This window comes from Acipenser ruthenus, chromosome 28, assembly GCF_902713425.1.
Source record: "Acipenser ruthenus chromosome 28, fAciRut3.2 maternal haplotype, whole genome shotgun sequence".
In the NCBI taxonomy this organism is placed as follows: Eukaryota; Metazoa; Chordata; class Actinopteri; order Acipenseriformes; family Acipenseridae; genus Acipenser; species Acipenser ruthenus.
This window is the reverse complement of record NC_081216.1, coordinates 18,328,944-18,355,772: the sequence shown is the minus strand read 5'-3', so window position 1 is coordinate 18,355,772 and position 26,829 is coordinate 18,328,944. Positions and strand designations below refer to the sequence as shown.

The 26,829-nt window shown below is 35.1% G+C and overlaps 1 protein-coding gene across 14 annotated transcripts; it reads right to left on the bottom strand.

Moving 5' to 3' along the window:
* Positions 1-867: 867 nt before the first annotated feature.
* On the bottom strand, positions 868-26,829 carry LOC117435005 (serine/threonine-protein phosphatase 6 regulatory subunit 3-like). Of its 14 annotated transcripts, none has more exons than XM_059003044.1 (26): positions 26,773-26,829; positions 17,280-17,452; positions 16,309-16,541; positions 15,776-15,962; positions 15,512-15,649; positions 15,010-15,075; positions 14,256-14,368; positions 13,434-13,547; positions 12,910-13,039; positions 12,486-12,638; positions 11,759-11,917; positions 11,430-11,494; positions 11,177-11,292; positions 10,955-11,040; positions 10,225-10,311; positions 9,820-9,917; positions 7,793-7,847; positions 5,161-5,291; positions 4,943-5,067; positions 4,262-4,448; positions 3,962-4,059; positions 3,489-3,684; positions 3,041-3,058; positions 1,955-2,071; positions 1,430-1,516; positions 868-1,251 (listed from the first exon to the last, which is right to left on the bottom strand). In XM_059003044.1, the coding sequence occupies exons 3-26, from the start codon at positions 16,533-16,535 to the stop codon at positions 1,200-1,202; spliced, it is 2,805 nt and encodes a 934-aa protein (XP_058859027.1). In that variant the 5' UTR covers positions 16,536-16,541; positions 17,280-17,452; positions 26,773-26,829; the 3' UTR covers positions 868-1,199. The 14 variants fall into 14 exon arrangements, with proteins under 14 accessions (XP_058859027.1, XP_058859028.1, XP_033913718.3 ...); XM_059003045.1 differs by lacking the exon at positions 26,773-26,829 and adding an exon at positions 26,097-26,359 and having other exon boundaries at positions 1,430-1,547; XM_034057827.3 differs by lacking the exon at positions 26,773-26,829 and adding an exon at positions 26,097-26,359.

The window sequence follows — 26,829 nt, the reverse complement described above, 5'->3', positions numbered from 1 at the left end:
TCTTCCAGCAGTGTTGGGATTTTGTAATTATATTTGTTCATCAAACCATTATCAGTTCATAAAGAAATTAAACAAGTTACACAAGGTGGCCTGCCAGAGGCTGAGCTTTTATATTTAAAAAAAAAAAAAGAGAAAAGAACACTGCTGTAAAACTTAACGGGAAAAACAATTCATATACTTAATCCATTTGAGTTTGTTTTTAAAAAATACTGGCACTGACTGCTTCTCCTTCCAATTCAACAACAACGCATTGCTGAATCGGGAATATTACCTCATCTACAATTTATATTTGGGTTCCTATGATAACAAATTTTCCCCCAGGTACTCTAAAAGTTAGTCAGTCAGTGAATAGGAACTGTTCGGGTGATTTGTAATTAAAACCTTAAGTGAGTCATTGCTCACAAGCTGCATGCAATTTCAAACCATTCTACAGCCTGTGACAGGTAGTTTCAATTTCGTAAAAAAACTAAAACTATAAAAAAATAAATTAAAAAACAAAAATGGGAGAGAACAAGCATATGGCTCTTAGTAATGCAACACATCAACTACTTCAATAATAAATAAAGTTAAAAACTATACCAAAAGGTTTTCAAATCTTGCTTGTGTTTAAGGATACAAGAAACATTTACAATACCTGTAGCAAAAACCCTTTGTTGAATATTTTAAATTATACATTTATCCTAATCAGATTAATATAAGGAAAAGACCAAAATAATGTGTAGATTAACATACTATTTTCATAGAAGTTGTTGGTTTACTTTGGAAGAAAATTAAATAATGGAATTTGTGCAAGAGAAAACCATATGAAAACTGCTCAATTAATTGGTCACACTAAGTGTTCCAATTGGTGTATTAAGTTTCCGTATACATTTTTATAAAATACTTTATTCATACAATCATTTTACCTATAGCATCATTACTATTAACTTGTGTGGCAAGATATTTATCAGACAGATCATCCCATAAGAACAATAGTATATAAACAAATGCAAAAGGTTCTCTGTATCCATTAGAGTAAGTTTTCATACAGTTCAAACTTTCTGTACAACTGTCTGTAAAATCTAATATGAATATTGCTGGTCCTGATCTTGTGAAGTTAGTGCAGCAGTGACTGGCTCTGGCTGTGTGCCTCCAGTGAACCCTACTAGAACCCCTGGATAAAAGCTTCTGAGATGGAAGCAGAAGATCAGCATCACAGATCATGCTGGGCCATTAACTGCAGCCTCTGGTGAAGGGACTCGCTGATCCGTTCTGAAACAAAATGCACAGAATGGGTACACTTTAGAATTGTGCCAGATTTCCTATGCATAATGACATAAAATGACAAATTGACATAAATAAGTTTTAAATTAAAAACATTTAACACATGTCACCATAAAAAGGAGAATAAGCATGTGACACGAAAGTAAGGAGACATGGTTTTACTTACTTGGCTTCTTCCATTGTCGTTACATCAGGAGGGCCATTTAATGCATCATTTGATGGAGATTTTATCTTTTCTTCTAAGTGCTGTAAACTGTAACCAAAAAACAGTTGCTTCAAAAAATCTAGAATTAAAAAATAGCATCTCAATATTCTGTTGGCTTTGATCTTGTAATTTAAGATGAACTGCTGTTTCAAACTACTATCTACTGGTGTTCCGATTGCAATAGTGCAAGTATTCTGTGTCACGCTTTCATAAAGTTTATTGGATTAAAAGACATTCACCAAGACACAATCATCCTCAACGGCAAATCATTTGAAAAGAAATCAGTTTCTTCAGTGAATTACACCCCCCCCCCCCCCCCCCCATATGTCTAAACATTTAGGATTCCCAGCCTAAATAAATAAATAAATAAATAAATAAATAAACAAACAAACAAACACACAGTATAACACAAATGTATTCTCTGCCATTATAGTCTAACATTTTTTGGAAGAAAATATAAATATATAATTCTTTAGCATTTTTTACCTCTGCTTTTGACAATTGCTGGCAGGTTGCAGTGATGTAGGAACTGTCTTCTCTGTCTCTGTATTGTCTGTTAATGTGTATTTTACAGAATCTTCAGAGGTAGACAATTCATCCTCACTAAAAATTAAGCAGATGTTAATTTCAGACCACTGAGTCATAGGTTCCTTAATATTTAACATGAAACGGATACATGCATAATGGAAATAATGGACCACGGTAAGGCAACAGCACAGAGTAAACAAATAGAGATTCTTTATATATAAAAAATAAATAAATAAAACAAATTAGCAGCATCCATACACAATGTATGCTCAAACTATTTGGAACCAGCATGCAAATGTGACTTAATTATATTAAAATATTGTTTTGAAAAAGTTACTTTTATTTTACATTAAAAAACAAAAAAATCCTACACAAATCTTTAGAACTAAAAATAAATAAATAAAATAAAAACAAACAGTACTGGTCCACCTATATTTAAATTGTTAAAAAGGAAATTTGCAGTGTGGAGTAGTGGTTAGGGCTCTGGACTCTTGACCGGAGGGTCGAGGGTTCAATCCCAGCTGCCTTGCCTTGAGCAAGGTACTTTACCTTGATTGCTCCAGTAAAAACCCAGCTGTATAAATGGGTAATTGTATGTAAAAATAATGTGATATCTTGTAACAATTGTAAGTCCCCCTGGATAAGGGCGTCGGCTAAGAAATAAATAATAATAATAATAATAATAATAATAATAATAACAAAAACAACAACACTGTGCCAAGCTTGATCTGGGCTACTTGTTGAAAACATTTAAAATTAAGCATCTCTACAGCCCTATTTCATTCTGCCACTAAAATGTAATTCAATTTATGGGAAAAAGAACGTTTTGCTTCCATCAGGCATGCCACCAAAATTAGCAGTAGTCCAACTTACTGAACCCCTTTATACTGCATGGCTTGGTGGACAGACAAGAACCATCAGAAAAATGTTGTGCCACAAATGCTATATTGACTTGTGTAAACTGAAGACATGCAAACTGAAGTGACAAAAACTGCAGTGGCTGACATACACAACATAATAGTCTCCCTTATTTGCCGTACGTACCGATAGGATTTCAACACTCTGAAGCCACAAGCACGCCAAAGAGAAAGAGGAAGCTCATGTTGTAAGTGTTATAATTACACTGAACAGTTCAAATGTGATCAAATACAATCTGGTACTCCTCCTTTGCCACAATCCCTCAAAGAAAGAAAAGTGCAGAAATACTTCTATTGCTATGACATGCGCAAGGTTTTGTTTAATACAGTGAGTGTTTGTAAAACTTTATACCAAAAGAAATCAAAAGATATGCAAATTTCAAAATATCATTACAACAAACCTAAAAGTTCACCTTAGTAGACGGTAGGTTACATGTTTAAGGCTCAGCTCAGTCAATACTGTTAACTTACATTACTCAGTCAACTGTACACTAACCCAATTAATACAATGTGCTGAATAGTAAACATGTAAAATGTCTCTCCAGGTAGTCATGGCACTACCAACGTCCCTTTACCTTTTAAAAACTGCAGTTTCCGTTTTGGCATCTACAGTAAGGCTGACTGTCTCCTTCATTGAGCCGTTGGTGACAGTCTCAGTTATTCTGTCTGCTCCTCCCTCGTAGTCTTCCTCCTCCCCATCTGAGCTGGCTTCCATCTTTGCATTGGGCAACACTTCCGGTTGCCTAGATTCATCTTGCCACCTCTCCAATTCTATAAAAATGTGCAAACAAATACATTTTGGATCTACACATTAGTTCTGCCAAGAATAATGATTGTAAGTGAATTAGTCATGGATAAAGGGAGCCATACAGTTGCAGAATTTGAACCAGTTGTCTTAACTGTAATGCAATTATTGGATATTAAATTTATATATGAATAAGCCATCATACATTTTCTCTGGGCAGTTTAAATTTGCCCTCACCATCATATAACCGCAGGTTTAGTGCAAAGGTGATTAGAAATGTTAACGATTCCAATGGTTACTTACCTTCCGGTTGTGCTCGTACATTCACACCAAGGGGATCTGCAGTCTCTGAGCTGGTTTCCATCGCCACCGGAGAGCTGCTCCTTAAAGGATCTTTGGGACTGAAAAGATGCAATATTTAGCATCTAATACTGGTACAGACAACAATAGTCCTGGACTAGTCCACAGTGTTATTTAAAAGAAAGCATCCCAATCTGAAATTCTATACAATTCTTTAAATCCGCACTTGCCACCAACAAGGAAAAAGCAAAATCAAAAACAATTTCTAAATTATCCATTGATAAGGTATTATGTTACTCGCACCTTTCTTCTGAAGAAAAGTCTGTAAAATTAGCCCATCCAGATTCTTTTCCTTGCAGTGTTTCACTTGTACCCCATACATCAGACCCAGATGAATCTCCTGCTGCAGTTACTGGTGCTGCTACTACTGCCGCGGTTGTATTTCCCGTATCCATTGGTACGTCATCAAAATTAGCTGTCCAACCAGAGCCTGAAAACACAGAAAATAAGTGTCATTCCTATTAAAATGGATAACAAGGACAGGTAACATTTGTTAGACAGCTTAATTATTCACACATATTTGAAAAGTGGACGATTATGTACACACAAATACAAAGTGCATAAACACTTCAAAAATGAGGAATGTATTTACTGCAACAGCTGTCTGTACTGGCACTATACACAGGTTACTGATTTGTCAAGTACTACATGCACTGGGAACACTAACACTGAACAGCATTTATTGTACAGAGAAGAGCGATTTTCAAGTTAGGATTAAGTTAAAAATTGCGATTTAAGATTAGGTTTAGGATTTTTCTCTTAAAAGCATGGATGTTCTTGGAGTATCCGACTACAGACAAAAACATCATGCATATTATACAGCTTAATTTTAATGTAAACTCTTATTTTACTGAATGTTGTTAGGTAGAATTCATAAGGAATTTATATGGTATGTGATACTCAACATCCAATATATTAGTTTACCTTCACCACTGTCAACTTCCATTCGGTCATCTGCATTGGTGCTGTTGGGCTCAAAGGGATCCCGTTTAGCAGCATCCTCCTCTTCAGAGTCTGTGCTTTCTTCACTGTCAGTGCTTCCAGAACTTCTAACAAAACACAAATGTGTTTATATAATAGTGAATCTTGCATTGTGCAGCTAAACAGCACCACCTGGTGTGTCTGGAAGCAATAATAATTACCTGGGACACCTCTGTGCTTCTGGTGCAAATGTAACATCCTTTTCATCCCAAATATCTTCCTCGTCAGAACCAGCATCTTCAAACTGCTGGATTCTCTCTTTACAGCATGCCTCAAACAAAGCTATGTTTGCCTGTGGCCAGAATTATAAAAATATACATTCAATTAAACTGAAGTAAATGTAGCCAATGAAAAAATCAGTGTAAACGTAGCTTAACACAAGTTAGTTAAAAGGATTTGTGATCATTAAAAAGCACCACTGACAGTTAATTTTACATCACTGCAGAGATGTATTGAGTAGTAACCACAGTATATTATATATAAATTAGGGCTGCCAATTAATTTGTAGTTAACTTTTGCGATTAACAAGTTAATGTACTGCTGTACCACCTCCGTGCTGTAAACACATCTTCACTTCTCAAAATAATTTTTTGCTGTTCTGCTACATGCAGCAACAGAACAACACATGAAAACTTGTCAGTTTTGACAGAGTACTTTATTTTTTAATTCAGGAACTCTGCAAGGCTGTGAATCAAGCTACATCATGTTAGTACGATACAAGGTGTCCCACTTGATTGTAGCCCCGTAAGTAAGTATTTCAGTTAGATATTGGCATTCAGTCCATGTTCATGTTGGGAGTGACATTTATAAACCGAGTCTGTAATACACTCGGCGCCACTTTATAGGGACGCCTCGGGAGAAGTTAAAATACACTGAATAAGCGGCTGTCCCAATTAAACGAGAGGCAATTGAGACGACCTTAGGTCACACACTGTTTCTTAAATGAAAAGTAACATAATTAACTGACATTATGATTAAATGTTAAATACATAATTTAAAATAAGTCAATGTTTTACTTTTTTTTTATTCCTAAACAAAAATTAAAATCACTTATTTTCTACATGAAATGAAAAAGAATGAAATCACATCTTATCACAAGGCAAGGCACCTGCGATGTTGACACGCCAACTTTCTTTGCAACAGCTGCCCGAGAACCCACAGAAGACGACTCCTTCAAGAGTTCAACATGGTTTACGAAAGACACAGTGTAATCACGTACTCACTGCGCTCGGTTAAGCAAGCCGTCTTTCTCTGAAAAGCGATCTCCATTCATCATTTAAATACTGTATCCCAATTAAACGACAAATACCATTGGGAAGAACCGTCTCCCAGAGTTGTATCCCATTTAAGCAGCAATCCCGATTAGTCGGCACCGACTAACGTGGATTCCTGTACATGTCTGTGCCTGCTCCAGCATGTGATTATTCATTTGTACGTTGAAATATTTGTACTACTTACAGGGGCTACTTTCAATGGCACACCCTGTATAAACAATGCTGCGCATAGCTACCAACCTATTTATTTTAAAATATATTGTTTACAATTAAAAAACGTAACCGTTACTCAGTGAACGCTTTGTTTTATTTCAATATTTTCAAGTTAGAAAAAACAATGTAAAAACAGATAAGAAAATATACAGTTTAATTTGAAATGCAGTAAGGCAAGCAAGAAACGGACTCCGTTGTGATTGAGCAGTTGGTTCCAACAATTTAAAAGCAAATGCTGGACTTTCTGTACAATTCTGTGTAGAAATAAATATAAAACCATAAAGGCGGGGCAACAAAATTAGTCCAGAAATAAGAAAATAGGGTTTTTATGATGCACTATTCTTTGTATGATGTTAATAATACTATTAATAGTAGTAGCGGGTAGTAGTAATAACAATATCAGTAATAAAACAAATTTGAATGAAATAGATGCAGTAATTGTATCAATTAAATGTGTGATTAAAAACAAGATTAACTGAGGTTTCTTTTTAAAAAAAAAAAAAAAAGCTCAGGTTATTCGGGATAACAAGCTTGTCAGCAGAACTTTCAAAGTCCGTGTTTTTGCATTCGAAACAATCTTTTATTATTGTTTTTGTTCACTGAGTTAATTCTGTATACTGTACATTTGTTATCTTTTGCTATTTAAGTAATCAAATCAAACAGTACAAGCCAATACCTAGAAGTATAGTCAACAGTTTGCGGTTGGATTGTTTTCGTAAAAATAACACTGTAGTTATTTTATTAATTCTTATTTCAAATCGAACTATACGAGTTGTACCGAGTGTAGTGTCCAGAAATGTACTGCTGCCCCTTTAAGTAATACAACATAACCAGTAGTCGCACAGAGAAAGTAAGGTCAAGAACAGGAAAGATTAGACAGTGTGTGGATAGACACGGCGAGAATAGCAGCAGCAGAGTGGTAGATTAGTGCAGGAGAATAGTAATAAACATCATTAATGTTAACTAATAAACCATGGAAAGTTCATGTGAATTGAGACCCACCTGTGCATCTGAATCTTCATTACATGTTTACCAAGAGTAATGACATGTACTGTAATGGATTCATTCACTGCAGTTCTTTCAACCGTTTTCATAAGGACATTTAACTAAATATAAACTTGTAAATATTGTAAACGTGCAAGTTCTGTTACTTATATGCATGTTAATGCCATGGCACATGTGCACCCATGGTTAACTCGACACCTTGGATAAGTCAACACTAAATGCCATCCCCGTGGGGTGTCGAATTAACTGAGGTTGTCTATCTAGCTATATAAATAAAATAAATACACAATAAAATACTTACACCTTCATTTGTATTCAAGGAAAAATTGATGTCCGACATTCTATCAAAGGGAATACTGAAATATTTAAAAATAAACAGGACATTAAATTATAAAACAATACATGGATAAGACTGCTATTTTAGGGCTGAAGAATAATGGCCATCCGCAAGTACTGAAACACTCAAAAGATACTAATATTGCTTTTTTAAGTAGTACATAGAAGAAGCAATATTAGTAATAAATGCAGAGAAGGTTAATTGAGAAGTATATCGTCTGGTTCCACAGACCCCAAATAGCGCCATTCTTGAACTACCTAATGTTACCTTTGTTAATGAGTAAGTGTTCCAAAAAATATAGCGTTGCACGGCCCCACGTGTTGATACAACTGTTTAAATAACGTACCTGTAATTTCTCTTGACAACTTTTTACACTTATAAAACTTGTCGGTTTCCAAGCTCTTTTCAGAATGTTCTGCTAAAATATTCGCTTTTGATGTAAGTTCAAAATTCGCTCACCCCACTCACTTCCAGTGTAGATCCACCTTTACTCTAAGGTAGTCAAGCTTAGTGCTAATCAAGGTCTATGAAACCAGCTGTACATTTTATAAATGTATAATTTTAAAAAAAGACATTGAATGACAACATCATTGCAGGATTCCAGTGAAAAAACTACAGAGTTAAAATCAAGCACAAAAAGTAAACAACCTAAAGCGTGCTCTGGGATACTTTTCTGAATAAGGTCTGATGCAAGGCTTTCAGACCCTATTAATGTTCCCATTTTAATAGGGTGTTTTTTTCTATTGTATTTGACTGTGTGGCATCTCTAAAGCCACACATCTGCACATGTAGGAATGCATTTATTTTTATTATTTGTTTGCTTGTTTATTTTACATTAGCATTAAACACTTGTTTGTAATGTATAAACTGTATCTCTCTCTTCTATAAGGCTGATGGAAAGGAATGAGGTATCAATGGGTTGCAGATCATATAAAAAATAAACTACAACTGACAGTTTGTGGATGCGTTAAATGAACCAGTTGTCGAGAGTCGAGGTTCCATACTTTTGATTTTAGACGAAAGCACAGCTGCTGCTTTTTGTAAAATATCTGTCACACGTTCGTTTACATTTAACTTGTACTCCCTGTTTATTGTTAATCGTAAAAATATATAGTCTATTAAATTGACAGTATGGCAGTAGCAACTCGCTTGTAAATACAGAAATCTTACAGACAGAAGGATCGTTTTAATGTAGCTCCTTAAATCGTATTGCATTACTACGAGATGTATATTTACAGAAATTCTGATATTTCAGTTAAGCCACACTTTTAATATGATCGTGTGAAAACTGAAAAGCTAGTAATAACTAATAAAATAATGGTTGGTCTGTATGGAGTTATTATGTGGTTAAGTTATATCATCATAGTTCTAAATCACAGCCTTTTTTCTTATTTAAGTGTGGTATAATAATAAATCCAATTATGTAATATATACAACTAAAATATATTTTAGTTGATATATTACACTTGAGTATATTGTGTGGTTTTATTGGATTTCTATACTGTACAGACCACCAGTTAAGGATGCAGTCTATTTATAATGCAGTTATGATAGGACCTCAGACAGGCTTCATAAAAGGTAAATATATTCTTCATAAAAAAAGCTATATTTATTATACATAGATCAGAGTATGATTGAGACTCAGAGGCAGAGCCAGAATAAATGTCTTTGTGTTTAAATGTTAAGCAAATTTTAAAATGATAAGAGATACTTGTTTTGGAATATTGAATATGGCAACAAAAATTAATAAATTAAACAGCTGATGCGAGGCAGAAAGTTTCTCACCGATAATTTACCCTCTCAGTCAAAACGGCAAGTTTCGCAGGATCTAAAAAGCTTAGTGGGAACGCTGTTTGACACCCTCCCATGTTGAAGCCCACTCTAACCATAAGCAAACCAACTTCTATTCCTAAAATAAGCTAATGAAATTGCCTCTTTTCAATGACAAGGAAATAGATTTTTTGTAAACAGCATGCAGATGAAGTACTCACTCTACGACATCATCCTGATCAGCAAACTCCTCGTCATTGAAGCCAAACTGGTCAATAAAATTGGACGTCATTTGTTGCATCTGATAATCAGAAAAGGCCTGGCAAACCCAGGACCAACGATAATGATATAGTCTTGACACTACAAAACCTTAAGTTCTCAATGAAACAGTAACTTAACAGGAGGTACATATTCTGAAATACTAATTTTGCTTAAATTGAACTGAAAAAACAGAACATTTAAGAATGTGAAATTTACACACAGATGTACATTTTTATTTTTTCATTATATAAAAAAGGTGTATGCAACCAGAATGCTTAAATAAACAAATACATAAAATACATTAGTAAGCTAGATTTGAAGTCAATGTTGTAAATCAATTTAACATTGTACAGTTACAGACTTACTTGTTGTAAAGACGAATCCTGATGAAAACCACTCTCTTTAAAGTCAACCTCGTCATCGCTAGATGTATGAATGTGGTGGGTATTTACCTGTGCACAAAAACAGGTATATAAGCAGACTGATCAACGTACAATACTGCACACTAAATGTGGATTTCGCATGGATGAAAATGACTGGTTTTACATTTTCAATCATTTAAATTATTCTGCAAACACCTCAAAAGCATGTGGTCTGGATCACTGATATTGTCAGAGCTTACCAACAGAAAAAAGTTAGAGATGTCCTTATAGCTACACCATATTTGCTATTATGTCACAAAGTTTATTCTAAAACTATTCTACCTGCTGATTTTTTCTGTATGCTGAGAAAACCCATCAGTGAAATCCCATGAGCGACATACATGAACCACATTTGTGGCCCCAGGGCCTGAAGGGAATTCTATACCAATACCAAGTGTCTTCAAACACTTTCTTGGTGGGTTTACAGCCCTATTAGCTGGGAAATGCCACGCTATACAGGGTTACATAGTATAGGCTATCCGAAGTTGTACTCTGAACTCAGCCAGCAAGACATTTTACCACCACTTAAAATCAAGAAGTCACAGGATCCTAGTTACTCTTTGGCAGAGATATACCTTTATCTCCAATAGCAGTAAGGATCACAAGACAAACTTAAATAGTAAGGTCTTTTATAATGGCAGCATAGTCATCCATACGTAGTCAAAAAACTTACTAAATCTACAGTGTTTTTCTTGTTAGTTTCTGCTAAGTGACCCGATGTAAATCCTTCCCATCGTTCCTGCACATCACCCTGGAGATCTAAAATAATAAGCAGAGTGGTAAACATTAAATAAATGCATCAAATATACACAGATCAGAACACAAACATTTTAATATGGCATTGCTTGCTAAATATTACATACTGCCAAAAACACCAGAATTATAAATGATTTACCTGCAATAAGTTGCTGTATTAGTGCACTGTTAGGCCCCTTCTCAATATTATGCACAATAGAATTGGCTATTCTCGTCAAATGGCCCATATACCCTCTCCGCCTTCCACCTTCTGATCTGAGGAAAAAAAAAAATTACTTTTCTGTACCTTCTTATACCAAGACTTGTATTCTACAAACAGTGATGAAAACAAGGACTGACATGTGTGCCACAAATCCTACACCAACCTACTGTGAAATGAAAAAGCTACTTACTGTTCCTTCTCATTCGAATCCCAGGCATCAAGTATTCTCTGGGTTAACTGGCACTTCTGAAACAGCTAAAATGTAAACAGTATTTTTTTCTTAAGGTGGAATTAAGTTTTAAATAATTTTGTAAAATACATGACAGCCTTTTTAGGACACAGGTCAAAGTGAATAGTACTTTGTCTACATTATATATATATATATATATATATATTTTTTTTTTTAATTGTAGTGGCAGCAGTTTACAAGAGTATAAGCTCTCCTCAGAGGGTTAAACTGTATACTACACACGAGAATTCTTAACATCTAAAATGAAAATGTGGAGTTTTACAACTTACATGTTTTACTAGGTTGTTTTCTCTGACTGATTCCTGTTCTGTGTCTTTGTTGGTTTCTGTACTTTCATTTTGGGCTGGGGGGCTGGCTAAAATCATTGCAGTACAGATTTCTACTTGTATATGAAGAAAATTGTTCCAAATATATTTGAAGTACATGTCCTAAAGGACAAACAACAAAAAACAATCAGGTATATTAAAACATTTAAAAATAGGCATGGGGAAATAATAATAATAATCATCATCATCATCAACAGGTCTACAAGGTTTCTTGGGAGTTTGAATCTCACCATTACTCAACTCTGAATTAAAAAGAAACTTCCTAACTAACGTTCTTGACAGATCAACAGAGCAATCAGTTAAGTGCAGACACTTGGCTCCACAAATCACAGGGGTGCAACCTACAGAGCCAGCTGGGTTTATAAATCTGATTCTGCATGAACATCATATTTGCTTTCTGATAGGAACAAAATTGTGCTGAAACATCTATGAATTCTCTTTCCAGTGCTTCTCAATTCATACATCTCTTCTATAAATACATGTATTTTTATAAACATTACAATGTATATGGGAAATAATGCAACAATGTTGCTGAAATCATGTTAATTTTTCACAATATATTTAGTTCGTTACATATTTTAGATGAACTTATTTATATAAAAAAAAGGAAAGTGTTTACTGCAGGACATAACCAGATCTGTCAGAAATACAGGTCAATTTTTTTACTTACAAATATGACTCCAACCGTGTTCAGCTCAATGAGCTCCAAGTTTATGATATGTGTGTTTGTCTGTAAAAGGCTTGCTACTAGTCTGATCACATTCAACCGAGTGTTTCCAACTGGTGGGTCCAGAACACCCCAGGTAGTTTTCATGACATTTTTCTGCAAAAAACCCCCCAAAAAAAACAAAAAAAACGACCAGTTAATATTTCTCTTTTAGAGGCTGGTGTAGAGGTGGAGGGGCAGTTACTCCTTCACCATTTTCAATTACATTAATATTCCTTAATTTTGCATTTATTTCCATTAAATGGCAGAACATGAATTAAAAAAAAAACTGGAGGTAAGGTGGCAAACAGTCACTCATATGGTATGTGGTTTTTAAAGGAAAACATAAAACTATGGGGCGGAGAGGGAGAAGATTTGGTATGATTACCTTTGGAGGCTCAAGCAGCAGTTCATGGAAGTGTTTAAGTCTTGGCTTAATGGCATCTAATACACTTTGATTGACTGAAAATGAAGAATGATTCATACCAGGTGGGCAAATCTCCAAATGGCCTTCAAAGCTGTAAGAGAAAAAACACAGAAATAACAACATTTAACATACTGTAACTGTCTTCATCAGTTTAAAAGTTGCCTGTATTTTATAAACCATTTTATTCTTTAACAGCTCTGTCTCTACATCAAAGTGTTTAGTACCTACTTCCAATACTGGTACTTATATTCTTTAGAACAGTTATTCCTGTTTTTATGGAGCTACATTTTCTAAATGTTTTCCTCTCATTCTGGTACTCTTCCTTTTTTCAGATGTGTCTGCTTTGTGGAGTGAGGAAGTTCCATTGCAAGGCAAAAGTAGGTAACAGCAAAACTAGTACATCAAAACACATGGAAATTAAATCTGGACTAACTACAAACACACTGGAAGTTGGTGTATAAATTTACAAGGCAGATCATACTTACGCAGGCCTTCGAGTCTCAAAAAGTGTCAACAGTATCTGGATGACGCTGACAATTGCAGACTCGTTTTTCTCTTTGTCGAAGATGTTGGACAGTAACTGCTCAACAGTTTCTTGCCTGGAAAAAGATGCAATTAGTAAGCAAGCAAAACCAAAATACATAATAATACTCATTTAACACTACAGAACTAAAGTTTTAAAATTAGCAGTTATCCACACTTTAGAAAACATTTAAGGTACTGCACGAACCCGAAGCCTGAACTCATTTAGAATCCCACAGCTATTTTATTCTAAAGCAGACAATTTTAGCTTTCAATTAAAAGGACAGTTACCTCTTTAACTTGAGTTGTTACACTATGCACATTCTAAATATTTCCAGTATGTTGGGTTTATACAGGGGAAGAGAATACGAAATACAAAAGGTCAGTCAAATCAGGAAGTTTCTAAATGCAGAATTATACCTTTAATCTTTACTATGCGGGTACCTTGCAACCTAGTATGCATCAGGGTTTGGTTAGGTTTACTATGAAGCAATATAAAAGGTCCAAAGTTTAATTAGCAAGTCAGCATCAAGATTCACCATTCCCCTATCTACACAGGTGTAAATATAGATACATTTATGCCAACACATTGTGTTTTAATTCTAGAGGAGTACGAGTCAAATTCATAGCTTGTACTTCCAGTCAAATAAAAAAACCCATATCACATTTGTGCCATTGCTTGTTTGAGCATTTTATTTGGAGACTCATTCTAATTTAATTTGTTCCTTGTTCCTGCTTGACAATGAAGTATCCATATTTCTCATGGGTCAATTAAAAGCTCATACTTTTCCAGTGTGGCCAGCAGGGGATCTATTTCTGTGCATCCTTGTACTTGGAACATCTGGTCTCTGCTTAAGCGAATGATTTCACATAATGACTGTGATGCATTCGAGTGCCTCTGGAAAGAAATATACACAGAACCATGTTATATTTCATAAATTAGATGATTTCATGTTATGAGGAGTTTTTGTTTTATGAAAATTACTTTTACACTACTTACCATATCCTGACAGCTATATATGTAAGATTGTAAGAACATTTCATGCCAAAATCACCATGTCATAGATGCACAAACACAAGTAATAATCTTGCATAATCAGGAGTAGCAGATTGAAGACTTGCACACAGGAATAAAGAAACTAATGCATACGCACTGGCAGGGCGCATAAACAAATTACAGTAAAAATCCTCAGGGACCAGATATAATACAGCAATGGGTTGCACCTGGCCTCAGGGCCTTACTACTGTGCAGACCTGTATTATACAAAGTATTACGGCATTGTATGGAGGCACTACTACTTCTGCAATACTGATGCTTTTTAAATGATCTAAAACAGGGGCAGACCCAAATACTTATTTCACTTGCTTACGTTGTGTCCTATGGGGTTATGAAAAAAATACAATTCAACAATGCATGAACATTTGAAAACAGTGATAATAACTATATTGCCTCTCTGTATATACAATTTCGTACTTGTACAGATTTGTTTCTTATATATATTTTTATGATACACTGGAACATTGTTGGCTTTTACTTACATCTTCATCCTGAGATGGCTGTATCATGTCTACAAGCCTCTGAATGATTTTTTCCTCATTTAGCCACTAACAAAAAGAAAAATATAATTCAGCTAAACCTTGAAAAATTTCCACAAATTAAAAAGAAATAGCTAACACTTTCTATTTTTCTTGTAGGTAACAAGATTTTAGTTTGTAGAATGACCTTTTGTAACTTCTATAGACAATCCTCAAACTCAACCTGCCCTGCACAAGTCTCAGGGACTGCTTCCCTAAGGAATCATGCATACATTTATTTGTAAATGTACAAAAACATAGTGCTACAACATGAACAGAAAAGATGGTTTGACCAATTTCATCATACATTCACTGTGTGTACATACAGGAAAGTCATAGTGTTACATACAGTTGGACAGAAAGGGATCTCCAGATTTGAAATATGCCTCCACTCCAAGTTTATGTTCCTCACAACAGACTGAAATTTGTTATGACCAATAATTCCACATGTAAATGGGACACTTACATTTAAAACATCTTGTCTAAGCTGTTGCGGTTCTATGCATGTCAACATTCTGAGCAGCAAATCCATAATAGCCGAGGTCCCTATATGTTTAATCATTAAGTCCACAAAATCCTCTCTCTTCCGAAGGAATTCCACAATCTAGAGAACAAAACATAAATAAAATTAGGAATAATGATTCCTAAAGATGCCTTACAATACTGGTTTAGAATATACGGAAATGTGCGGGGGGTTTTCTACTGTTAATGACATGAGCTGCATGTTCACCTGTTCTGGTTTCCTGCTGATAAGAATACTCAGCACCTTACTAAAGAAACTAGCCAGTAGAGGATTTAGAGGGGACTCATTCTGTAGAAACCCATAGAGTTTCATTAGCAAGCTTTCATCTTCTCCCAATCTGTCATTGACCAGTGCTACATCTGATGTTAGGAGTTCACAGGATATGTTTGGGTACCTAGAATCAACAGGAGATTACTGATTAGTACATTATTTTGACCTCAAAATAAACTTGTTCAATGAAACAGCAAGGTTCTTGCATAGGTCAAACTATTACTTTACTGTAATGTCTAAAAAAAAAAAATCAAGCATTATAAACAAAGACCTAACTATTGCATTAGATTGCAAGTGCATTATTTTTTTTAAAATCCATGTTACTTTGGGCATTTGACTTAAAACAAATAATCAGTACCATTAAAAAAAGCATTAAAATAACACACTTATGGTGTACTGCACATTACAAACTTTTAAGATATGAACCAGCAAAAAAAACACATGTATTGGCATTATAAAAATGTACACACTTGTATCTAACTTTCTCATCCATGTCCTCTGATGGTTCTTGTGTTATGTAGGTTACCAAATCCTCCATCCACTGAGATTTCAGCAAGAACTCTACTAGTTTGCGGTTTTGAGCTTTACATTCCTGCAAGACATCTTCCTCATCCATAAGCTCTGTAAGTGTGACATCTTCCTTCTCTAGAAGAGTGTCTATATGTGATGATGTATGCAGATCAAACTTCCAGAACATGATGTGCTAATAGCAGAAAACAAAGAGGTAGATGAAACAGCTGTAACAAGTTTCTTGAGAGTATTCACGTCATTTTTTCTGCATCAGTGTGTACAGTCACTGCAGCTTAGTTTTAGCTAGAATTTGTCACATGTAAGTAGTCAGTCACATGTCAGCTGACAAGAGCAATTCAAATTCAGATAGCAGGCTGTTGATCATCAGAAAAGATAGTTAGAGAGGCTAGTGCAACATTTTCCAGGTCATCTGTGCTAAATGGAGCCATTTTGTTATATTCCCACGCACAGAATGCATGCCTCTTTTTTCATTTCTTTTTAAAAATAGAAAACCTATATGGCAAGTGACAAATGCCCTGAATCAGAAACCAATTAAGTTTTATATGAAATACTGTATTCTATCGTAAGAAACTTGTGAAGGATGTTTTTTTTTTCATTCACCTTTCATGTCAACTACTTCTTTGAGAAATAATCATTTTAAATCCATTGTAAAAAAAAAAATCAGAAAACAATTTTACTGTGTGTTCCAATACTGAGTGCAACTTTTAAAAGTACACACACAAGCAATTAAAAATATTCTACAATGTTAAGGTGCATGCCAACCTTAGACTGGGGGTGACACTAACTAGACTATTAAACCTTCCAAAACACGCCACCATAAAAAGCAACGATTGCCTTGAGGAAGTAGAAGAAAAAAAAAAAAAAAAAAAAAAAAAACACACAAAGAAAATAGTTTCAGGAAGAGACATACCTGGTCGAATCAGTAACCTCAACGTAAAATACTAATCAAAAATAAAATAACACTTGTGTTCTTTGTGAGTTCTTGCCCATTACAGGCTTTCTAAGCAGCAACAACAGAAGAAACCCTTTGAATATCTCACTACAGCAGCAAAACTGGTGTAGGTCCAGCAAGTCAACGTGCACCTGAAATATACAAAACATACTGGATTACAAATTACACACATTTATACAAATGTAACATAGCCAACATTAATACTGAATAGCATAAAATCTTTTAGGCTGATAGTTCTCTTCAACTTTGGCGTTTCAGGCAAGTGATCACAGTAGGTGTGCTCCAAACTTAATAGAATCAGTGAAGATTTATTTTGTATTAAACTGGTACTACCTGCTTAACAATACAGCACCTGTGACTGTTGGTACTGCAAAAATGAACGTCAGAAATGTACTTTACAATGATTATATAAACAATGTGTTAAGACATGTAGAATGATCACCTCACAGATAAAGTATAAAGGGAAAGAAACAAACATTACAGTGTGGAATGCACATTAGAGAATAACATTCAACAAACCTACTCCTGGATTTCCAAACAAAACTCTTAAAAGTTAAACCAGAGGGACAGATGCTTCCACATACTTGCAGATTCGAATACTCTCAATAACTTTCATCACAAATGGACAAACATGGCTTACAGTAAGGAGTGATTGATTTAATTTAAAATCTTAACCTAGAAAGCAGCAGGTGTGGAAAAAGTATTCAAAACGTGTTACTTGGGTAAAAGTATTGTTACTTTGAAAAAAATGTAATTAAGTAAAACTCAAATTATCCTTCTAGAAAACTACTTGAGTAAAAGCCAAAACTATTATTTTAAAAAGTACTCAAGTATCAGAAGTAAAATGTAGCCGTCCTTAAATTCTACCTATGGAAATCCACCTTAAAAAAAAAAAAAAAAAAAAGAACATCCTACAGACCTACAGTATGAATTCGCTTCTGATATTTACCTCGTCCTGCTTGATGGAAGAAAATCTCCGTTCTTACTGTACACACACTCTGAACTCAGTCTGTCAATGTCTACTTCCTAGCTGTCCTTACTGTATCTATTTAAATTTAGAATAGCAAATATTTTTTTGTTTTTTTTAAACTCAATGGAAAATAGTGTTAATAAGCGGCTATAGCAACTACTCTATGGTTTTATTTACAAGTTGTGAAACAAATGAATGCAGACAGACATTCAGTAACTTTTTCAACGGATCACCAGCAACAGACATGGTACCTGTTCTCTGACAGCACTTTGAACAAACTTTATGAACACAATAGCACGATTACCAATAACACAAAACAAACAAAAGAAAAGTAGCCCAACAGTAAATATGGATATTTAGCTGGCTGTACAAATATGCACTCAATCCTATTAAAAAAAATAAATAAATAAAATCGACAACAAACACTTCACAAAACAGGGTACGAACAGCTACATGCAAGTAGAATATTTTAATTAAATACGGTACTGTATTAGATTGTTATTTACGCCGCAACTGGAAGTCGCCTACAGGGTCCACCGCTTGGATTAAACCAAAGAGCCTGAACAGACCACGGATGTTTTTTGAGAAAACTGCATTACTCATGGAATACTGAGGTAATCGCTTAGCAACAAAAACTAGTTCTTCATAAAATCAGGATAAAACTATTAGAAAAACAATATTTTTTTAATTTTGTTTAACGCAGCCATATTCTAATATTCATTTGAGCCCTCAGGAGCCTTCTCGCCTTCGGCTCGGGCATGTAACTGTACGAAGCGGGCATTACCGCACGATTAAGCCCGCTCCTTCAGGCTCAAATGCTTAATTTAAATCTCAAATCAGGAATTTAAATTTTAGTCACAACCTTTATCCATAAATAAAACACAACTCATGAAACAATTCTAGGATCAAATGTGAAATCCTGTTTTGAAACTGCTTGTAGATTCCTGTTACTCTTCTAAAACGACTAATGCATCCTCCGCAGCTAAATGCTGTTTGTTGATTGGTTATTTTAAAAATCAAAACTGTCTCTGGTTGGGCATCAACATACTATGTCATCATCAAAGCAAGCAGACACTGCGCATGCAGCTCTGCTTTACCCAATCAGAATCCTGGCCAGCGCAAGAGTCAGTGTGCTGAAAGAACAAGTAACGAGATGCTTCTGGGAAATGTAGTGTACAAGTATCCTGAAAATAAAGAACTTAAGTACAGAGCCCAAAAACAAATACTTAAGCAGTGTAACAAAGTATTTCTACTTCGTTACTGTCCACCCCTGGAAAGCAGGATTTGGTTTTCACCTTTGTGATTAACACACACGTGCGGAAATAACTACTTATATGTAAAGCTGTTTTTTCTTAAAGGTGAGGAAGATTTTAAAGCTTAAAGTAAAAGGTAGAATAATCTTGGCAGTAAGGGAGACAAGCATTACAGCTACACAGGAACAATCTATGTGGTCCAAATGACTCATTGTGAAGCCTTGCATGGAGTTAACCACCATAAATTAAAACAACATTCTTATTTTTTTAAGTTATATGACCGGTAGAAACAACAAACACATGCATAATCCAATAAATCTAAATAACTTTGACATGCATGGTTTCATTTATCAGTAGGCATCAAATAACAGACAAATATTCAATTCACACAAACTGGTCAGTTTACTTGTTGCTTGTTATTTGGTTGCAGGTTTTTTCTTGTTTTTGTTTTTTTTTGCTTTTTTAAAAGATAGATATCAAATGAATGCATTATGCGAGGACAACAGCGCCCCACCTCACTGTAACTTCTCTCGGACTAGACAGTTTTTTTCTGAATCAACTACACCAAACAACTGGGTTTCCTCATCAAAATAATTACAGAGGAATGCTTATAGACAAACCAAGCCATGTTTAATTAAAGCAACAATAGACTAATGTAATTAAACTGTTTAACAATATAATAGGACTGTTAGTCACAGCATGCAAGGATCACCATCACATTTTTGTACAAATCTAACTTGGCTAGACACTGGCAAAGTTTTTGTCTAATGCCACCAGGACCAATTTCTACAAACTACAATTCAGAACCCTGCTGCCTGCCTGGATATTTTTTAACAAAATGTGATGTACCATTACAATGATCGTCTACTCTGGCCTCTTGTACCACAAAGGAACAACAGTAGTCTTCTTGACCTAAAAGGCTTATGTCCAGCTGATGACAGCCTCTTAAACCTGCCCTGCTTTCTGTAGATCAAGCCTTGGAGGTTGTGTTTTCAGACATGCCCCTGCCTACTTAAGAAGCCTTTCTATAGAGGGTGATTTTAAAAACAATGTAAAAGGCACTTTGAAAAATCCAGTTGATGTTGCTCTGTGGTGTACTACTGAACTTTTTAGTTTCACAACTATTTTGTATTTATTTACTTTTTACATGAACTCCACATCATCATGTGTATCATGCAACAAAGGATTTTGTAAAAGGAACCATGAATTTCTGTTTTTGCAGCATACATTATTGAAATTCTATAAATTAGCATTTCAAAGAGAAAAAGATAAATAGAATAAAGAATTTACATTTAATTAATTTAAGTCAAAGCAAAGGAAACAAATACACGACGGATTACTGTACTAGTTATTGTCCATCCTTGACAACCAAACCACATCCCAGTCTTGACTGCTCATGAATATGCATGACAGTGGCAATTTCTGACAGCACTTCGGCAATAAAGAGCTCTTGTCAGGCCAGGTGAAAACATTGATCGTAGAAATAATAACATGTATGTGTTAAGGAGGGGTTTCTAAATAAATCTAGGTGAATCGTGTTTAAAAATGCAATTGTTTTAAAAAGAGAAGGCTTGGAATAGGAAATGAGGCAGATTTTACATTATACAGATAGAAGCGCTGTAGTGGCCGTGGATTGAAAGTCAACATCCCACGTGACCGTATACCACACGTGTTGGTTTTTTTTGTCTGCTCAAGAAAGAGGTAGTAATTGGAGACCAGAAGTTGAGGAATTTTTTAACTACAATTCTAGGAGTGGCAGCTATTAAACAGATGCAGCACTTTGAACTGTGCAGTAGAATTTGAGGGCACAGACCCTGCACAAATCCAGTTAATGGGATCGGGTATATATTAGCTCAAAGAGCCAGCTGCCCAACGTTTTGATATGTTGTACACATCTTTCTTAAGGGAGCATGTGTTTGAATCAAAACATTGGAGGTATTTATAGGTGTTTGACAGCATGACAACTACTTGTTACTGTTTATATTCAAATCCATGACTTATTCTGACATGATGTAATGGTATTCTATATATAGTGACATCATTTTTACTTATCTTTAAATCTGTATTAATTCTAATTAACATTATTTTATATAAACGTAAATTTATATTATCATGCAATGCTGGCTCTGTGGATCAGCCTTGATTTGGCCTCCCCAGCGCATCAGCATGCACAACATTTGAATGAATTTTGTTTATTTATTGAAATGTTATATATTTATTGGAGTTAATTAGTTCATTATTTTCTGTTGAGTCCCACTGGCATAATCGTGTTCAGTCTATTTATCCATTTACGTTCTTTTATTCTTCTATATGTCGCATCATCTAGTTTTAGCTGTTCTAATACTACAAACTTTACATCATTTATGTCATGTCCTTGACTGGTGAAGTGCTGTACTATTGGTTCACTCATGTTTTTATTTCTAATTAGTGAAAGTTGGTTCTGAATTATTTTATATAAAGTTGTTCCAGTCTCTAACATATTTTATTTCATCAAATTTTTCACAGGCTATTCCATAAACAACATTGCTATTTTTACAGTAGGTATTAGTTTTTAGTGGATATGTGTTGTTCTTATGTTTAATTATATTTTTACTTTTGTCCATCTATTTACACACTTTACATGTACTAGTGCAAGTATTTGTAGAACCTATTCTGTCACATTCTTTTATGTTTACTGTGAACTAAAAGATCACCTAAATTAGCTTCTCTTTTGAATGCTACAACTGGGGCCTTACTGGGGAAATACTTTTTTAATTTTTTCTGAATTACATAGAATCTGCAAGTGTTTCCAAACTATCTTAGAAATATTGGGCAAAAGTTTTGAGTAAGTCATTACTAATGGGACACTTGACATTTTTATAATCTAGTAGGTCATCTCTTTTTAGTTTATCCACTTTTCTTAACTCCGTCTCTAATTCTTTCTTTGCAGCCTCTTTAAGATTTGTTTTTAATACATTTCTTTGTTTTACAGTCACTTTCTTTTGAGCATATTCTTCGTATTATTCCTAGACCCTTTGGGATTGCCCTTTTAGTGTGTATTGGATGTATATATGTGTGTGTGTGTATATATTACACACACACTGTATAAAGTGTATGCAATAGGTAGAACTTTTAGTTTGATAGTCGACAAGCCTACTTTTAATACACTGCAGTTGGTATCAGACGGCTGAATAATAATAATAATATTAATAATGTATATATATACACAGTACCAGTCAAAAGTTTGAGTACACTTGCTGGAAACTAGGTTTTTTTTCATAATTGACAATGTTTTACGTCGTATACGTTTCTGTAAATACTTGAAAATGAAAACACATTACAATATACAAAACAAAACATAAGCAATGTTCAAGAAAATTGAAAATTGTCTCTAAATCTTGGATTCCTCAAAATAGCCACCCTTTGCCTTAATAACAGCCTCACAAACACGAGGCATTCAGTTAACAAGTTTCAGCAGGAAATCACCCGACATGTCTTCCCAGCTCTTCTGCAGCAATTCTCAGAGATGTAGAGCACTTGTGGGTAGCTTTGCTTTGACTCTTCTGTCCAGTTCGTCCCATACAAGTTCTAAGGGATTGAGGTCTGGAGAATGGGCAGGCCAGGTCATTAGATTGAGTTGTCCTTCACTTTCCTTCTTCGTCAGATAGTTCTTGCACAACTTTGAGGTGTGTTTCGGGTCATTATCTTGCTGAAGAATGAAGGACTGCCCAACTAGCCGTAATCTTGATGGAATGGCATGCCTCTGAAGTATGCTACGATAGCCATGCTGGTTCAGCTTGCCATGGACTTGGTAAAGATCACCAACTCTGTCAGCAGCAAAGCAACCCCAGACACGACACTGCCTCCTCCATGCTTGACAGTGGCAACCACACATGTAGAACTCATGCGCTCACCCTCTCTGCGTCTTACAAATACTCGGCGGTTGGACCCAAATATTTCAAATTTTGACTCATCGGTCCAGAAGACCGACTTCCACTCCTCAAATGTCCAGTTTCTGTGTTTTTGACCCAGGCAAGTCTCTTCCTCTTATTCTGCACTCTTAACAATGGTTTCTTTGCAGCAATTCTTCCAGTTAGGCCAGCTTCATGCAATCTCCTCCGAACAGTTGATGTTGAAACATCTGTACTTCTAGTAGCATTTAGCTGAGCTTGTATTTCAGGAGCAATTAATCGCCAGTTTCGCAGACTTGTGACTCGAATGAACTTTTTCTCTGATTCTGAGGTCACCCTTGGCCTGCCTGACCTTGTTCGGTCCTCATGAGTGCCAGTTTCTTCAGTTTCTTGGCCACAGCAGTTACAGACACTTGCAAAGTTCTTGCGATTTGTCTTAAAGATTGACCTTCATTTCTTAATTACAGACTGTCTTTTTTATTTGCTTAACTGAGCGTATTTTGCCATTTTCTGCTACCTTACATTCAGTAATGACAAACTTGTGCCTATGCTACCTATATTTATAGTAATCATGGACCCTCACCTGTTAACAGTAATTGGTGACAAAAGGTTAATTAGGTAACATGATAGTTAACTCGGAGAACATCTAACAAAGACACTTTTATACTTAGGCCAGTGTTCTAGCACCATGTTATACACATTTCAGACTTTTCATTGACTTGGGCTTCAGACTGAAATCCCCTTGCTTTGGGTGACCATTTCATTGAAATTGACAAGATTTACATTTTCATTTAAAAATAAAACTTTTGAATGCAATTCACTTATGATTATCAGCTTACAGAAGTACACGTATCATATAATGAAATATTAAGTGTTTATAGACAAGTTTATACAGTTAAAAACATGAAAAACTTGGTTTCAAGCAGGTGTATTCAAACTTTTGACTGGTACTGTGTGTATATATATATATATATATATATATATATATATATATATATATATAAATAAATGTAAGTAGCTTACCCATGCTACTCTGCTTATTTATTTGTTTCCGTTGCCATGAAAACGATCTGTTGACTGACAGGTTTGAAAGTTGTACTCACATGATCCCTTTGGCTATGTGAAAGGGTTATGACGGTATTATACCACTATAGACGTCTCAGTAGCGGTATTTGTGTGTGAAAGTGGTATTACTTAGAGCTTGATGTTATGCTTGACCGCTAATCCAGTTTGTTGTTTTTCAGAACTGTATCAGGAGTCTGATTCAAACCCACAGTCATATGTACAATACAGAATTAAAACATAAAAATTACCATAAATGCAATTCATTCTTTGTGCATCTCCTTTCAGGACTTCTACAACAGATGGTATAGGAAATGGGTTCTCTTTCCTGGGCTGCAAAATACTAGTCAAGCCAAACAAGTACCATAAAATAATGCAGATGAAGGAGAGAGTGTATTAACACAAATAATACAGTTTGTAGCTCCTAAATCTCCAGAGTGGACGCGTTTATTTTGCAATAACTGATCTTCCTAAATATGTATTATAGGCTACATCAAATATATAAGAAAACAAACCTCAACAAATAAATCTCAACTCTGATGTCGAAGTAACGTGGAAATACTGTCTGGGGGTCTTGTAGCTAACTAAATGCAAATATTAAAAGGATTATTATTCTAATTCTAAAAGGTCCGATGTAAAACAATTTGCTGCCATACCAGTATAAATACAGGCCACCCTTAGATTACGCCAGCGATTAGTGTTGTTTGATCGGATTGAAATATGACAATAGTCCTAGTTGCAGCAATGTGGAAAAAACTGCAATTCAACCCGTCTCACGAAAGCCTTGACGTCTATGTTCACCTCAACTCTAGCTCTGTACAGCGACTGCGTTATAAAGATTTTACTTATTTACCAGGAAAGTAAAACATGATTAAGTAAAATGCAATGTTCCAAGAGATTCACATGAATTCTTGACTTCAAATCAATTCGGAGTGCCCGTTTCTTCAATTTATTAATTATGCTGGGCCCAGACAAATTATTATAATCTTCGAAATCTGTCCGACACACTTTTCTCATCATTTAGGAGATTAAGAGATTAATATTCACATCACACGTCGTAAGTATGTGTGTTAACACCTGCCAATAAAATAAACTTAAGAATAAGTTCGCTTGGTCACAGCTCACTGAAGCATCATTAGTGTATTTTTATTTATACCGCATACATAATGTTTTTTTTGTAAAGCAAACAGACTACCAAGAGAACCTACCCATCTAATTACTAATGTAATATATAAACAGCAGCGACCAGATATGAGATATACTACTGAATTCAAGTACAGACACAGCCAGATGAGCCAGTCCAGTTCATTCCATCAGGCTGGTAAAAAAACCAAACAAATAAAAAAAAAAAAAAACAAGAACTTGTCAACCGGCTCATTTCAATCGTACACACTTTGTGCTTTATATATATATATATATATATATATAAACACACATGAACACAGTTTAAACTAGTACCCCGAAACACATCATACACACAATTCAACAGTAAGAAAACCATTTTGAAAAAAAATTCATAAGCACTCTGAATGCAAAACACAGCGGAGTAACTAACAACTCTGATTAAAAAAAAAAAAAAAAATCTGCATGCGCTACATACCAATAAACAGCAGTAAATGGACACTTCCCGACATGGACTTTTTAAAAACTTCCACTATGACCGTTTCGAACGTGAATAAATTGAAGAATAAAACCCTTACTGGAAAATAAATGGTTTACAGCAGGTTTTGCAAGCGGGAAAAAAAAGATGACCATCAATTCGGACTTTCAAGATGGCGGATCTATCAACTTCAACGACCCCTTCCCCCACTGAACTGCTACGCATGTCACTCAAAACGACTTTAGCACAGCGATTGGACAAGAGCCGTGTGAAACTATCGTAAACTGTTATGGAGCGGAACTTTAATAGGTAATTTCGTTTGTCAATCACACTGTTAAAACGCCTCCCACTGTGATAGTCAGAGATATGATTGGATACAAGGTTTATAGAAAAAGAGGAAAGTTTCGCCATGTTGGCTACAGCGACTACAATTCCTAAGTGTTGTTGACTTTATGAAGAGCCACAATGGCGCCGGTTTCGCGACATCATTTATTTCAAATTATATAAATCAAAAAGCTTTCTTTTATTCAACCTTTTGAAAAAGGAAAGTATGCAGTCGAACTTTCCTAGAAATAGTGGTATTTTGTGTTGGCTGATCAAGCGGTGTTATGAAGCACATAAGATAATTCTGCACTATAAACTCACAAAGTGTAAAACATTGCATCAGCCGTCTTACCTCATACGCCCCACCTAACTCGGTTTCGGATTCGCTATGACCGGTTTTCCTCGGTTG